General features: G+C 42.2%; 1 protein-coding gene across 3 annotated transcripts; it reads right to left on the bottom strand.

The window, feature by feature from the left end:
• Positions 1–1,743: 1,743 nt before the first annotated feature.
• On the bottom strand, positions 1,744–12,097 carry LOC107179540 (zinc finger protein 501-like). Of its 3 annotated transcripts, none has more exons than XM_042971281.1 (5): positions 11,898–12,097; positions 10,361–10,530; positions 9,760–9,857; positions 6,545–6,671; positions 1,744–3,099 (listed from the first exon to the last, which is right to left on the bottom strand). In XM_042971281.1, the coding sequence occupies exons 2-5, from the start codon at positions 10,392–10,394 to the stop codon at positions 1,886–1,888; spliced, it is 1,473 nt and encodes a 490-aa protein (XP_042827215.1). In that variant the 5' UTR covers positions 10,395–10,530; positions 11,898–12,097; the 3' UTR covers positions 1,744–1,885. The 3 variants fall into 3 exon arrangements, with proteins under 3 accessions (XP_042827215.1, XP_042827217.1, XP_042827216.1); XM_042971283.1 differs by lacking the exon at positions 11,898–12,097 and adding an exon at positions 11,485–11,578; XM_042971282.1 differs by lacking the exon at positions 11,898–12,097 and having other exon boundaries at positions 10,361–10,740.
• Positions 12,098–14,557: the final 2,460 nt, after the last annotated feature.

Here is a 14,557-nt window from a genome sequence, read left to right as displayed (position 1 = left end):
TGTATAATGCAATTGCTGATATGGCTGAACTTAGGTCTCCCACTTTGCTGCCTGTTTACAATTTGTTCTGTGTCTCTCTTCCTCCTTTCCTGCCTTCTTCTGGGTTAAACATTTTAAGTTTTATTTATTTAGGTAATCTCTACACCCAGTGTAGGACTCAAACTCACAACCCCAAGAGTCGCATGCTCCCTGACTAAGCCAGCAGGCACCCCCTAGGGTTAAACATTTTTTAATATGTGATTTAATTCCTCTACTTGCATTATTATTTAATGGGTATTCTTTAGGGTTACAGTATCATCTGTAATTTCTCGTAATCTCTTTAGCATTACTACTGTTTGTCATACTAAATGTAGAAATACTTTTTATTTACCTTTCCTTCCACCTACATCCCTTGAAGTTCAGTATTAATTCGTGCACACAACTAAATTTTATTGTAGTTTCAGGAAATTCTAAGATACAAACTATACAGTTGGAGTCAAAAGTTTAACCCTTTGAAGTTCCCTTCCAGTCACCCTGTCTCTACTCCTGATTTTGGTCTTTAGGTTCTCCTCTTGTTTCTTATGGTTAATATTTGCCACCATCGGGCCATGGGTAGCAAGCACAATATATGATCCTTGTGGGCAGAAGAGGTTGAGAAAGCTTTAAGCAGGCTTAAAAGAGCACATTTAGCAAGGGTAAGGGGCCAGAGCAGAAGTTAGGGTCAGGCAGCTCAATTTACACAAAGTCAGAGAAAACAGAAAAGGACCAAACAAAAGGATCCAATGTCAGGTAAAAGAAAAGATGACATTATATCATTGGCAAGAGAAAGAAAAGGCAGAAACAAGGACACAGAGCGCTCCCGAGAATGAACGTGGGTTGTTATTATCCTTCCTTATTGACTTGATCCTTGTGCACTAAGAGCCTAGATCAGTGGTTCTTAATCTTGGCTGCATATTGGAACTACCTGAGGAGTTTTTAAATTCCTGATGCCCAGGCTACACCCCAGGCCAAATTTAATCAGAATCTCTAGGACTGAGACCCAGGTATTTTTCAGATGATTTCAGTGTACACCCAGGATTAATAAGCAATGGTGTAAATGTTTGCAAATGTTCAAGTGAACAAGTGGAGTGCAGGGACAGAGAAAAGGAGGATTTCCTAGGCTTAGATATTTTTCTTCCTCTTTTTTTTCCTAGAGAAACATCCTGGTGATTTTCCTCTTTGGGATCCTGATCCTCCACACTTGGCTTCAGGTTGAAACTACTATTTAGAGAGCCATCAGCCTCAAGTACTGTTAAGTCTGCTGCTTGGATTAGTTTTTCTACTGATATTAGATGCTTAGCTCCTGACTCTCTTTTCTCTGACTTAACCAGAACTTCTCCTTCTGTGCTCCCCTAGGAATTCTCCACTCTTCAGCTTCTTGGGTTCTGTTACTATACCTCTTGTCCTCTTCCCATACCTAATACCATTTCAAGGAAGAGAGCTATTTTTTGCATGATGCAGCCTCATACATTTTTGTAGTACCCTGTAATATTTAGAACACAGGTCTACATAATCAGTAGAGAATACATAATTCTTTTTCTTTTTTTAATGTTTACTTTTAAGAGAGAAAGAGTGCCAGCGGGAAAGGGGCAGAGAGAGAGGGAGACACAGAATCTGAAGCAAGCTCTAGGCTCTGAGCTGATGTAGGGCTTAATCTCATGGAGTGCAAGATCATGACCTGAGCTGAAGTCGGATGCTTAACCGACTGAGCCACCCAGGTGCCCCTCTTTTTTCTTTTTTTAAGTAAACTCTGCCCAACATGGGACTCGAACTCATGACCCCAATATCAAGAATTGCATTGAGCCAGCCTTATTGAGCCAGCTGGGTGCCCCAAGAATACATAACTATTTCATGAATTTACTGCATTCTATTCATCATGAATTTCTTTATGTTGATAAAAGGCTGAACGCACACTGAAGGTTTTCTCACATTTCTTACATCTGTAGTGTTTTTCTCCTGAATGGGTTTTCTGATGTTGAATAAGAGATGAACTCTGACTGAAGGCTTTGTCACAACCACTGCATTTATATGGTTTCTCTCCAGTATGAGTTCTCAGATGCTTTGTAAGAGATGAGCTCTGGCTGAAGGCTTTCTCACATTCTTTACATTTGTAAGGTTTCTCCCCAGTATGAATTCTTTGGTGTCTTATGAGAGCTGAGCGGTCACTGAAGGCTTTCCCACATTCGTTACATTTGTAAGGTTTCTCCCCAGTATGGGTTCCTTGATGTTGAATAAGAGCTGAACAGTAGCTGAAAGCTTTCCCACATTCACTGCATTCATATGGCTTTTCCCCTGTATGAGTTCTCTGATGTTGAGTGAGGCCCGACCTGTCACTAAAGGCTTTCCCACATTCTTTACATCCATAAGGTTTTTCTCCAGTATGAACTCTTTGATGTTTAATTAGGGATGAGGTATCATTGAAAGCTTTCCCACATTCCTTGCATTTATAGGGTTTCTCTCCAGTATGGATTCTGTGGTGTTGAATAAGGTATGTGCTTTGGTTGAAGGCTTTCCCACATTCATTGCACTCATAGGGCTTTTCTCCAGTGTGAATGATATGATGCTGAATGAGGGCTGACCGATGACTGAAGGCTTTCCCACATTTGTTACACTCGTAAGGTTTTTCTCCCGTGTGAATTCTCTGATGCTGAATAAGTGATGAGCTCCGACTGAAGGCCTTTCCACACTCAGTACATGCATAAGGCTTCTCTCCAGTATGAATTCTCTGATGTAGGATAAAGGCTGAGTAGTAACTGAAGAACTTCCCACATTCATTGCACTTCCAAGGCTTTTTCACTGAGTAAATATTTCGATGTTTGATTGGGTTTGAACTTTCCCCAATTTCATTACAATCCTCCACAGTGGTTTTGTTGTGTTTAATTATGGCTTCCCTTAAATTTTCCTTCTGGTTTCCTTGCTGCCTTTCTAATGTGCCTTCACATTGCCAGGCTTCTATCAATCTGGAGTCCCAGGCCTCAACCTTTTTAAGTCTTTCTATTATCAGCTCTCTTTCGGAGGACACTTCTTCATAAAGTTCTTGCTTTGAAAAAGATTCTTTAGTTTCAGGTATAGATTCGGAATCTGAAATAAATAAAAAGTACACGTATTTTTGTTTTCTCTGTGATGAGAGAAAGAAAACTGCTGAGTTAGCAAGAAGAAAATAAAACAAAAATGATGCTTTTGAAAAAGTGTTTATTTATTTTTAGAGAAAGAAAGATCCAGAAAGAGGGGCAGAGAGGGAGAGACAGCTCCTTGCTGTCAGCACAGAGCCCAGCGTGAGGCTTGATCCCACAACCGTGAGATCATGACGTGAGCTGAAACCAAGAATCAGATGCTCAACCAACTGAGCCACCTAGGCAACCCCAAAAATGATGCTTATTAAACATGTTTATTAGAATGTTTTCAGAAAGCACTTCCTGGCAGTGGCAGAGGAAGTGTCAGAAAATAACAGAGATGGGAGAATGAGTAATATAAGGCACAATAAAAGGACAATGAGGATGCTGTACTTAAGAGAGTGGAAAACTGAGCAGACTAACCAGAAAGGAGGATATAAGCAGGTGGGATGAGAATAAATGTTAATATAAAACATCTAGAGAAGGGTGGAAAGATGAAAACACAGGTTGAGATTAGACAGTTTTGAAAAAGTACAAGACAAAAAAAATCATTTATAATAATCACCCAGAAACAACACTTTTGACTTTTTAAATAGTTCCCTCGGTCCCCCAGAAATAAGTCAGAGAAAGACAAATATCATATGATTTCACTCCTATGTGGAATTTAAGAAACACAACAGATGAACATAGGGGAAAAGAAGCAAAAATAAGATAAAAACAGGGAAGCAAACCATAAGAGACGCTTAAATACAGAGAATAAACTGAGGGTTGCTGGAGGGGAGGTGAGTGAGGAGATGGGCTAAATGGGTGATAGGCATTAAGGAGGGCACTTTTTGGGATGAGCACTGGGTATTATATGTAAGTGATGAGCCACTAAATTCTATTCCTGAAATCATTATTACACTATATGTTAACTAACTTGGATTAACAAAGAAAGAAAGAAATGCTCTTATAGGCAGAAGGTGATTGATACAAGTCAAAAACTTGTATCAATGGGCCAAACTGACCCACCACAGACCAAATCTGGCCACTCTCACTTGTTTACATATTGTTTATGGCTGCCTTCATGCTACAATGGCAAAGTTAACTAATTGCCAAAGAGTATATGGCCCACAAAGCAGAGAATGTTTACCATCTGGTCCTTTATAGAGAGAGTTTGCCAACCCCTGATCAATATAAAAAATGAATAGTGTTGACAATGGCATAAATGAAAATAGATATAAAATTAATTTTTTTCTTACTAAAAAAATTTTTTATGTTTATTTGAGAGAGACAGAGCATGAGCAGGGGAGGGGCAGAGAGAGAGAGAAACATAGAATCTGAAGCAGGCTCCAGGCTCTTAGCTTTTAGCCCAGAGCCGACACTGGGCTGAAACCCATGAACTTTGAGATCATGACCTCAGCCGAAGTCAGAAGCTTAACCAACTGAGCCACCCAGGGTCCACCCCCCCTTTTTTTCTTATTTTTAATTACTCTAAGAGATAATTGACTGTCAAACAAAAATAGTAGCAATATATTGTGATTTTATAGTGTATGTAAAGGTAAAATGCATGAGAACAATTATACAAAAGATGGGAGAGAGGAATTAGAAGTCTCCAGAAGTAAGGTTCTTATACCAGACATGATGTGGTATAATATTCTTTTTCTTTCTAATAAATGTTTACTTATTTTTGGCAGGGGAGGTGCAGAAAGAGAGGGAGACAGAGGATCTGAAGCAGGCTCTGTGCTGACAGTAGAGAGTCCGATGTGGGGCTCAAACTCAGGAACTGTGAGATCATGACCTGAATTGAAGTGGGACGCTTAACCGACTGAGCCCCCCAGGTGCCCCTGGTATATTACTCTTTAAAAATATACTGTGATTGGGGTGCCTCGGTGGCTCAGTCAGTTGGGCTGCCAACTACAGCTCAGGTCATGATCTTGTGGTCTATGAGTTTGAGCCCTGTATCGGGCTCTATGCTGACAGCTCAGAGCCTGGAGCCTGCTTCTGATTCTGTCTGCCCCTTCCCTGCTTGCTCTCTGTCTCTCTCTCTCTCTCAAAAATAATAAACATTTTAAAAATTAAAAAAAATAAGAGAAATTAAAAAATAATAAAAATATACTGTGACTGGGGTACCTGCATGGCTCAGTTGGTTAAGCGTCCAACTCTTGGTTTTGGCTCAGGTCATGATCTCATGGTTTGTGAATTCGAGCCCTGCATTGGGCTCTGCGCTGACAGCACAGAGCCTGCCTGGGATTCTCTCTCTCTCTCTGCCCCTCCTCTGCTCTCTCTCTCTCTCAAAATAAATAAATTTTAAAAATAGATAACTGTGATTAATTAAAGAAGCATTTGGGAACTCTAGGACAACCATTAAAAGAACTTTAAATAAGGTTTAATGGTAAGCTAATTGTGGATATAAAATAGAGTAAAAAAAATATGCAACCAAAAAAGTGAAAAAGAAAGAAAAATGAATAAGGAATAGATGGAACAAATAGCAGACAAGTAGCTATATGTAAGATTTAAATCCAACTATATGGGGTGCCTGGGTAGTTCAGTTGGTTAAGCGTCTGACTTCGGCTCAGGTCATAATCTTGCAGTTCGTGGTGCAGCCACTCTGGAAAAGTTTGGAGGTTCCTCAAAAAATTAAAAATAGAACACCCTATAACCCAGCAATTACACTATTAGGTGTTTATCCAAAGGATACAAAAATGCTGATTTGAAGGAGCACATGCACCCCAGTGTTTATAGTGACACTATTGACAATAGCAAAATTATGGGAAGAGCCCAAATGTCCATCAAATGACGAATGGATAAAGAAGATGTGGTATATATACACAATGGAATATTACTTGGCAACCAAAAAGAATGAAATCTTGCCATTTGCAACAACACGGATGGAAATAGAGTGTATTATGCTAGGTAAAATAAGTCAGAGAAAGACAAATACATGATTTCACTCATATGTGGAATTCAAGAAACAAAACAGATGAACACAGGGAAAAGGAAGTGAAAATTAAGATAAAAAACAGAAAGGGAGACAAAACATACAAGACACTAAATTCTATTCCTTAAAAAAAAAAAAGATAAAATGAATGCAAAAAAAAAAATTGACCACATATGTGCAGGTCTATTTCTGGACTATCTATTCTGTTCTATCGATTTACATCTATACCAGTACCACACTGTTTTGGTTACTATAATTTTATAAATCCTAAAACCAATGTAATAAAGCTATCCTTTTTCAATACCAGAAGTAGTAAACTTTTACTTGCCAAAAGAGAAAAAAAGCCCAATTCTGAGCCCAGAGTGATCAGGGATCTCCTAGGAGATCAGGGCTTTCTGGATTTTAAGCAAAACTATGGCATTTTAGATGCCATGAGTTATAGAGGAAGTTTATGTCCCAGTAAGCAGTTTGCATTACAAAATAATTTCCTTACCCCAAAATACCAGGCTCCCACAATTCTCCACTTTCATATCAATGCCCATGTACCTTTGGGCAGAATTCAGCTCTTCTTCCTCCACATGACTGAAGTCCATTTCCTCATCCTTGACTGTCACCAATTCCTGGAAGAACAAGCATATTCTTTAATTTTTTTTATGTTTATTTATTTTTGATAGAGAGAGACAGAGCACAAGTGGGGGAGGGTAGAGAGAGAAGGAGACACAGAATCGGAAGCAGGCTCCAGGCTCTGAGCTGTCAGCACAGAGCCCGATGCGGGGCTTGAACCCATGGACCGTGAGAGCATGACCTGAGCCGAAGTCAGACGCTCAACTGACTGAGCCACCCAGGCGCCCCAAGAACAAGCATATTCTTATAGAACTTGGGGAGGAGAACAATCTATAAGGGACAGTATTTTTTAATATGATGGTTAAACCTTTATTTTAATGGAACAGTCTAAGATTTCTATGTATTAGTCTGTATTAGGGAAAATAATAACAGCTAACACTTACATTTTCTATGTGCTGAGCCCTTTGAACTACCTCTTGTAATGATAACTTCATGAGATAAGTACTATTATTAACAGTATTTACAGATGTGAGGATCAGATATGACATCTGGACCCAGACAGTCTGGCTCCAAAGCTATACTCTTTTGGTTCTTTTTTTTTTTTTAATGGAACAACATATTTTATTTCATTTCATTTCATTTCATTTTATTTTACTTTACTTTAGAAAGAAGAGCATGAGTAGGAGAGAGGGGCAGAGGGAAAGAATCTTAGGCAGGCTCCATGCTCAGAGCAGAGCCTGATGTGGGGCTCAATCCCCTGACCCTGGGATCATGACCTGAGGTGAAATCAAGAGTCAGACGCTCAATCAACTGAGCCACCCAGGCACCCCATATACTCTTTCTTTAAATTCAAGTATAGTTGACATAAAGTATATTAGTTTCAGGTGTACAACATAGTGATTTGATAGCAAAGCTATCCTCTTTCCTATATTTTTCTGTCTCTCACATATTTTACTAAATAAATCTAATATAAATTAACCACTGGGGGTTGTCTGGGTGGCTCAGTCAGTTGAGCGTCGGACTTTAGCTCAGGTCATGATCTCACGGTCCATGGGTTTGAGCCCCTGCGTCGGGCTTTGTGCTGACAGCTCAGAGCCTGGAACCTGCTTCAGATTCTGTGTCTCCCTCTCTCTCTGCCCCTCCCCTGCTCATGTTCTGTCTCTCTCTCTGTCAAAAAAGAAAAATAAATAAAAATTAAAAAAAATTTAACCACTGAATGACAACCAAATGTCAATTACTAATTGCACTTAGTTGTTGTAGATGGGGTAAGTCTCAGATATGTAATTTATACTGATTCCTGAAATATTCTGAGATTTTATAGAGCTTCTGCTTGATATCCTGAATGTATACAGACAGTCATGCTGTTCTTCCTTCTCTGTACTAGGGTCATGACTTTTAGATTTATCTAGTTATCTTTTAGTAATTGCAGTTCTGAATGAGTAGATTTACTGATTTTATGTTTTTTAAGTTTATTTACTGATTTTGAGAGAAAGAGCATATGCACATGAATGGGGAAGGGGCAGAGAGAGGGGGAGAGAGAGAATCCTAAGTAAGCTTCATGCTGTCAGCACAGAGCCCAGCAAAGGGCTCAGTCTCAGGAACTGTGAGATCATGACCTGAGCCAAAATCAAAAGTCGGATACTTAACCAACTGGGCCACCCAGGCACCTGAAATTTACTTTTTATTTATGTATGTATGTATGTATGTATGTATGTATGTATGTATGTATGTATTTTGGATTTACTGATTTAAAAATAATTTTTTTATGTTTTTTATTTATTTTTGAGAGACAGAGCATGAGTGGGGGAGGGGCAGAGAGACAGGGAGACACAAAATCCCAATCAGGCTCCAGGCTCTGAGCTGTCAGCACGGAGCCCAACATAGGGCTCGAATTCACGAACCATGATTTCATGATCTGAGCCGAAGTTGGACGCTTAACCTACTGAGCCACCCAGAGGCCCCTAAAAAAAATTTTTTTTAATGTTTATTTATTTTTGAGACAGAGTGTGAGCAGGGGAGGGGCAGAGAGAGGGAGACACAGAATCCAAAGGAAGCTCCAAGCTCTGAGCTGTCAGCACAGAGCCTGACGTGGGGTTCGAACCCACAAAGCATGAGATCATGACCTGAGCCAAAATCGGCCACCCAACCGAGCCACCCAGGCACCCCCACAAGATTTTATGTTTAAGTAATTTCTACACTCAATGTGGGTCTCAAACTTACATCCCTGAGATTAAGAATCGCATGCTCCACTGACTGAGCCAGCCAGGAGCCGCTGTGAGCCTCAGTTTTACTGTGAAATAAACATCACTCCTAACTCACATGATTTCTTGTTTAAAATAAATGAAGCTATGTTTGAAAAGTGGCTCTAAATGTTAGAGTTCCCCAGAGCTCAGTTGTTAGACATCTTCTCTTCTCCATCCATTCTTACATGCCTATAAGCAACCTGTTATTTCTCCCATCTTAAAAAAATAAAAAATAAATACCCTCTTTGGTCTTGCTACTGCTTCCCGCTATCACCCTATTTCTGTCCTCTGCTTTAGTGTAAAACTCTCCAAAATGGCTGTCAGTCATCCCTGCTTCCAACTTCTCTCCTATTCTCTTCTGAACCCTTTCCAATCAGGCTTTCATTCCTACAACTCCATGACATTGTTCTTGGCAGTGACCAGTGATCTTCATATTTTTAAATCCAACGGTCAATTCTCAGGCCTCATCTTACTTGACTTAGCAGCAGCATTTAAAAGCTGATCACTCCCTGCTCCTTTTAAACACTTTCTCCAATTGTTTACCAGGATGCCAAACTTCTGACTTCCTACCTCACTGGCCACACTGGCCACATCTTCTCAGTATCCTTTGCTGGTTCCTCTTCATCTCCCTGATCTCACAGTGTTGGAGAGCTCAGTCATAAAATCTCATCTCTTTTCTATTCCCTTAGTTTTGTGATTTAAAATACTGTTCACACAGACTACTACCAAAATCAGTGCTCAAGCCTGAGCTCTCCCCAGACCTTCAAGTCTTCAAAGAAAAATTACTTTGGTTCAGTTCTCTAGTTGGGATTGCCGTGGACCTCCAAAGCAAGATGAAAAAAGCAAATGACACACTGTGAACTCCAAGCTAAGATTTCATATGAGGAAATCAAAGACTTGCCTGGAACTCAACAGGAAGGAGCTCAACAGTGGGTTCCATTTCTTCCGTGTTCTGTTTTTGGGGCAGAGAAGCATCCTCGGTAGTAATGGCTGGAAGGACTAGAGGGAGAAGAAAAAGCTATGAAGGAGGTAAGCTCTATTTCCCCACTTCCAAATTCATTAGGACAAAAGTTATCACAAGCCAGGTAAATTGTATGCACAGGGCCCACTTGACTTCACTCAAAAAGGTGGGATGAGGGTACAATAAGACGATAAAGTGAAAGTCTCTTGCCCAAAAAGCTAACCTTATAGACCCACAATACATCAACCTTTTATAATAGCCTAACAGGGGGTGGAAAATGGAATATTCTCTCTTCCATGGCTGCAGAGGGAATGTGGATGGGCACAGGAGTGCTGGAAGAGGAAAATGGGACTGGAGAATGTGTCACAAGGAGCCTGCTTCGTGATTTCCAAAATTGGTAGCTTACTGAGTTTCTCTACTTGGGGACATGTCTGCTTCCATTTCCTTTCATGCAGGGGCATCTAACCTTTTAATTCTCATCAAAGGTGTTTTTCCACTTGTCCCCACTTTCAAACTTCATGTTTATTTCTGTAATTCTTACCTTCTTCCTCAGCTTCAATGGTCAGATAATCCATGATTAGATTCTCTTTTTTTGTCCTGTTATTGCTATGATTTCTCCTTTATTCGCTGTTTCAGATGAGATAAACATGGACTTTCCAACAATACATAATCTGCTTCTTTGTGAAAATCATTCAACTCTACTCTGAAGTTCTGGAGAGAGATTTTGAAGTTAGGCTTGCCATCCTCTGGAGTTGGTTCCTGCTCCCTGGAGCATCTTCCTCTCTATCTCTATTCCTAGGAGGCTTATTCCTATATGTTTAAGTCTTAGGGCCTCAGAAGTAATTCTTCTTTGCTTGTAACCTTTATTATTTAGGCTAAATTAGTCTCCACAGCTAGAAGAACATTCTCTAGAGTACTGATATCAGTCACTATATGCCAAACCAGGGCAAAACCAGGAGAGAATCAGTGAGTGCAGTGAACTGTGAGCCTCACACCTGGCTCCAGACTGTGCAGAAACACCCAGGAGACCCTAAAGCACACAACTGGCCATAAAACAGCCTGTGATTATAGCATCAGGTAACTATACAAGCAGGACTCCCACAGTTCATTCATCCTTACTATTCATAGAGACAGGCAGTTGATAGATGGGGCCTGTATACAGCTGATTCCTAACCTTTTTAAAAGACCCTGAAAATGTACAGGCCAGGATTCCCTTGCATGGTCAGAGCGAAAACAAAAGACTTCAGTAATAACTGACAGTAATAACTGACAGACAGTAACTGGCAGACAACGTGGGTTCCCTCATGTCAAGGAAGAAAAACTAAACTTTAAACCAGGCTGAATGACCAGGAAGAACAAAACGAGTCGGTACAGCCTAAGGGGACAAGCTGACACAAAATTCAACAGAATTTGCAAAGACACCTGCAGCACATCCTGTTGAATGGCTGCCACATCTTGATACTCCCACCAGAAATAATTTATTAACCGTATCCTGCTTGCACTTGAAATGCGTGGTTTGGGACTTGAGCCTGACCAATCTTTGTAAAGGGCACGGAACTTGCGGTTTGTGCCCGTTTAACCGCAGGCTTAATCCTTCCCCTTGGAAGCATACTCTTGGCTTGTAGCCAAAGGCTGCGTCCTTTGGGGAATGAGTAAGACACAGACCCCACTTTTTTTTCTTTCTGTCCCAGGAGTTCAGGTTAAGGCTCTTAGTGCAGTGGCAAGATTTAAGGCCCAAAACGGCGGGAGCAGTCGCGCTCCCACCGTCCCCCGCTCGGCCATGCCCCCTCCACGCTCCCGGACTCCACTTCCCAGAGGGCTTAGGGGCAACGCGCTTCCCGGACGCCTCCTAGCTCAGAACTAAAGCCTCAGACCCGGCTTGCCTCCCAGCCGGAGAGAAGCGGGAGGGTTACGCGCAGCACCGGGGAGCGGGCATAGGACAAGGGCAGGGCCCGGCCCTTTATGCGCCGGGCCGGAACCTGAGAGCCTGGCCCGGGCTGCTGCGGGAGGCACTGCAGCCGCGCGCACGGACCGGCGGGTCGCCGATGCCCGCGCCTCAGGGTCCAGCTTTCTCTTACCCCTGGACGCGCTGCCCACTCGGCTCCGGCCACAAGGCGGGTCCCCGCCGGGCTGCGCTCTGGGAAAGACGGAGGGGAGGACGGAGTCGCTTTCCGGACACACGGAGCTGTGGGGGAACAAAAGGCTCGAGCCTGAGGCTCCGTCTGGAGTCGCATCTGCGCACTTGGAGGCGACCGCGCCAGGTCGGGGGTCCCGGCGGAAGGACTCCACTTCCCAGAGGGCTCGGGGGACAACGGTGCCTGCCCTCCGGGGGGGGGGGGGGGGCTCTGGAGAGCGAGGGGAGAGAACTGCAGGCCTTCAGTGTCCACCTTAAAATGCAGATATTTCCCCATCTGATAGGTCTCCTTTCTGAATACAGTGAGAATCTGTCGTTTAAAAGCTCCAAGTATTTTCAGTGTTGGATTATTAATTGGTGGTGGTGTGGGGATACACCTGTTACACAGTCTTTTTCCCTAGTATTTGTCGTTCTTACAATAAAGCCCCGAGTCTGCAAACTCACTGCTAGTGATTTCGTTGAAAGCATTCTGATAAGTAAAAACCACAGGCAGGGGTGAGAAGCCATTGTCCTGGTTGATATAAAATAAACATGAATAGGAAGGAATTCACAAGGAAAAGTTAGATGTGAGAAAAAGGCAAGTAGGGAGGTTGGGCTTTGAAGTGGGGATTGTGCCGACCTGGAGTTTATGAACATCGGTACTGTATGGAAGTCAAAGAGCAACCAGAGGAAAGATACTTCTTTTTCTCTGTTTATAAAGGCTCGAGGCTGTAGTTCCAGTTCTTCACCAGGAGAAACCAGTTGTATCACAAGTGTCCTTGCAGTCCAAATTACCAGCCACCTGAATAGTTCCTCCACATCTAATCGTGCCTTTCTCAATCCATTCTGTTCAAGACAGCCAAAATGAACGTTTAAAAATTAAATCTGGGGAGGGGCGCCTGGGTGGCTCAGTCGGTTAAGCGTCTGACTTCGGCTCAGGTAATGATCTGACGGTTTGTGAGTTCGAGCCCGGTGTCAGGCTGTGTGCTGACAGCTCGGAGCCTGGAGCCTGCTTCGGATTCCGTGTCTCCCTCTCTCTTTCTGCCCCTCCCCTGCTCGTGCTCTGTCTCTCTCTGTCTCAAAAATAAATAAAACAAAAAAAAAAAAAAAGGAATTAAATCTGGGGGGCGCCTGGGTGGCTCAGTTGGTTAAGGGTCTGACTCGGTTTCAGCTCAGGTCATGATCTTGCAGTTCATGGGTTCCAGTCCGCATCAGGCTCCGCGCTGATCGTGTAGGGCCTGTTTGGGATTCTCAGTCTCTCCTTCTCTCTGCCTCTCCCCTGCTCTCTCTCTAAATTTAAGAAAAGAAGAGAAGAGAATTAAATCTGTTTATGTCGCTTTCCTCAGAACCCTTCAGTGACTTCCCTCTGCTCTGGAATAAGACAAACTCCTTAGCACAATTTATAAAACGCTGCATAATCTGGCTGTGCCAATCCTGAATTACCTGCTACTATCTTCCTTTCATTCTCGAAACTCCTCTATTACATAGGCTTTTTAGTTACTCACACATCCCAAATTCTTTGCTGTCCTTTACACATTCCCTTTATTTAGAATCTCTCTCTACCATCCTTCAGATTTCAGTTCAAAGGTCACTTCAGGGAAGCTTTCCCTGAACTCCTTCCCCTTAATTCGAATTGATTTTCTCACAGAGCCTTGTTCATTCTCTTTGTAGACTTGCCACAATGTGTAATTATACATTTATTTTTTCCTGCTACATTTTTAATGTATACCTTCCTTACTTGACTGTAAGCTCCATGAAGACAGAGACGATGCATATTTTGTGCATCACTGTCCCAGTGTCAAGCACAGATCCTTGTCAACAAAGTTGAGTGCTGAGAAGATGTCATTCCACGATTATGAATCCCAGCTTCAGCTAGGTCCTAGCATAATTTAGCAGTCCTTTGTTTATCCATAGCTATCTCCTTTTATAAGTGGTTGTCTCCCCTTCTGACTCCATTCTGAGCAGCCATTCCAAATACTGCTTTACTAAACTCTACTTCATGACCAAGCCCTCTCTCTTAGTCAATGAGTTCACCACCATTTATTTCACAGAACAATGACAGGTTTTCAGGTAGGAATAAATCCGACTTTGGGTTAATTTTATGCGTCTACTTTAAGACTAGGGGGTGACAAGACAGTTGGTAAAACATTTCTTGGTGTGTCAGTGAGGATGTGTCTGGAAGAGATTATAATGCATTTGAATTGGTAAAGAAGATGTTCTCATAAATGCTAGTGGGCATCATCCAATCCATCAAGGGTCTGAATAGAATAAAAGGACAGAGGAAGGACATATTTGCTCTCTCTGCTGGAGCTGAGACATCCATCTTCTGCCCTTGGACATTAGCACCCCTGGTTGTTGGGTCTTCTGACTTGGACTGGAATTTACACCATTAACTCCCCTGGTTCTAGGCGTGGACTGGAACCTATTACCAGCTTTCCTGGATCTCTAGCTTGCAGATGGGACTTCAGCCCCACAATTGCAGGAGCCAATCCCTAATCATAAATCACATTTTATCTATATATTTCCTATGGGTCCTGTTTCACAGGAGAATTCTGACGAATAAAACTTCCCTGTACTCCATCCCAAAGTCATGGAGTATCTAAAATATTTGGGAATGGGGCGCCT

The sequence above is a fragment of the Panthera tigris genome, chromosome E3, assembly GCF_018350195.1.
Source record: "Panthera tigris isolate Pti1 chromosome E3, P.tigris_Pti1_mat1.1, whole genome shotgun sequence".
NCBI classification, from domain to species: domain Eukaryota; kingdom Metazoa; phylum Chordata; class Mammalia; order Carnivora; family Felidae; genus Panthera; species Panthera tigris.
The sequence above is the reverse complement of the archived record's forward strand: the minus strand, read 5'-3'. Positions and strand labels throughout refer to the sequence as shown.

What these genes read in the sequence shown, in the direction of transcription:
- LOC107179540 (XM_042971281.1), bottom strand. Translation starts at nt 10,394, where the DNA reads ATGGATTATCTGACCATTGAAGCTGAGGAAGAAG. An exon ending in CATTGAAGCTGAGGAAGAAG is followed by an intron (nt 9,858 to 10,360) that starts GTAAGAATTACA and finishes TTCTCCCTCTAG; the next exon opens with TCCTTCCAGCCATTACTACC. An exon ending in TGGGAGCCTGGTATTTTGGG is followed by an intron (nt 3,100 to 6,544) that starts GTAAGGAAATTA and finishes TATTTATTTCAG; the next exon opens with ATTCCGAATCTATACCTGAA.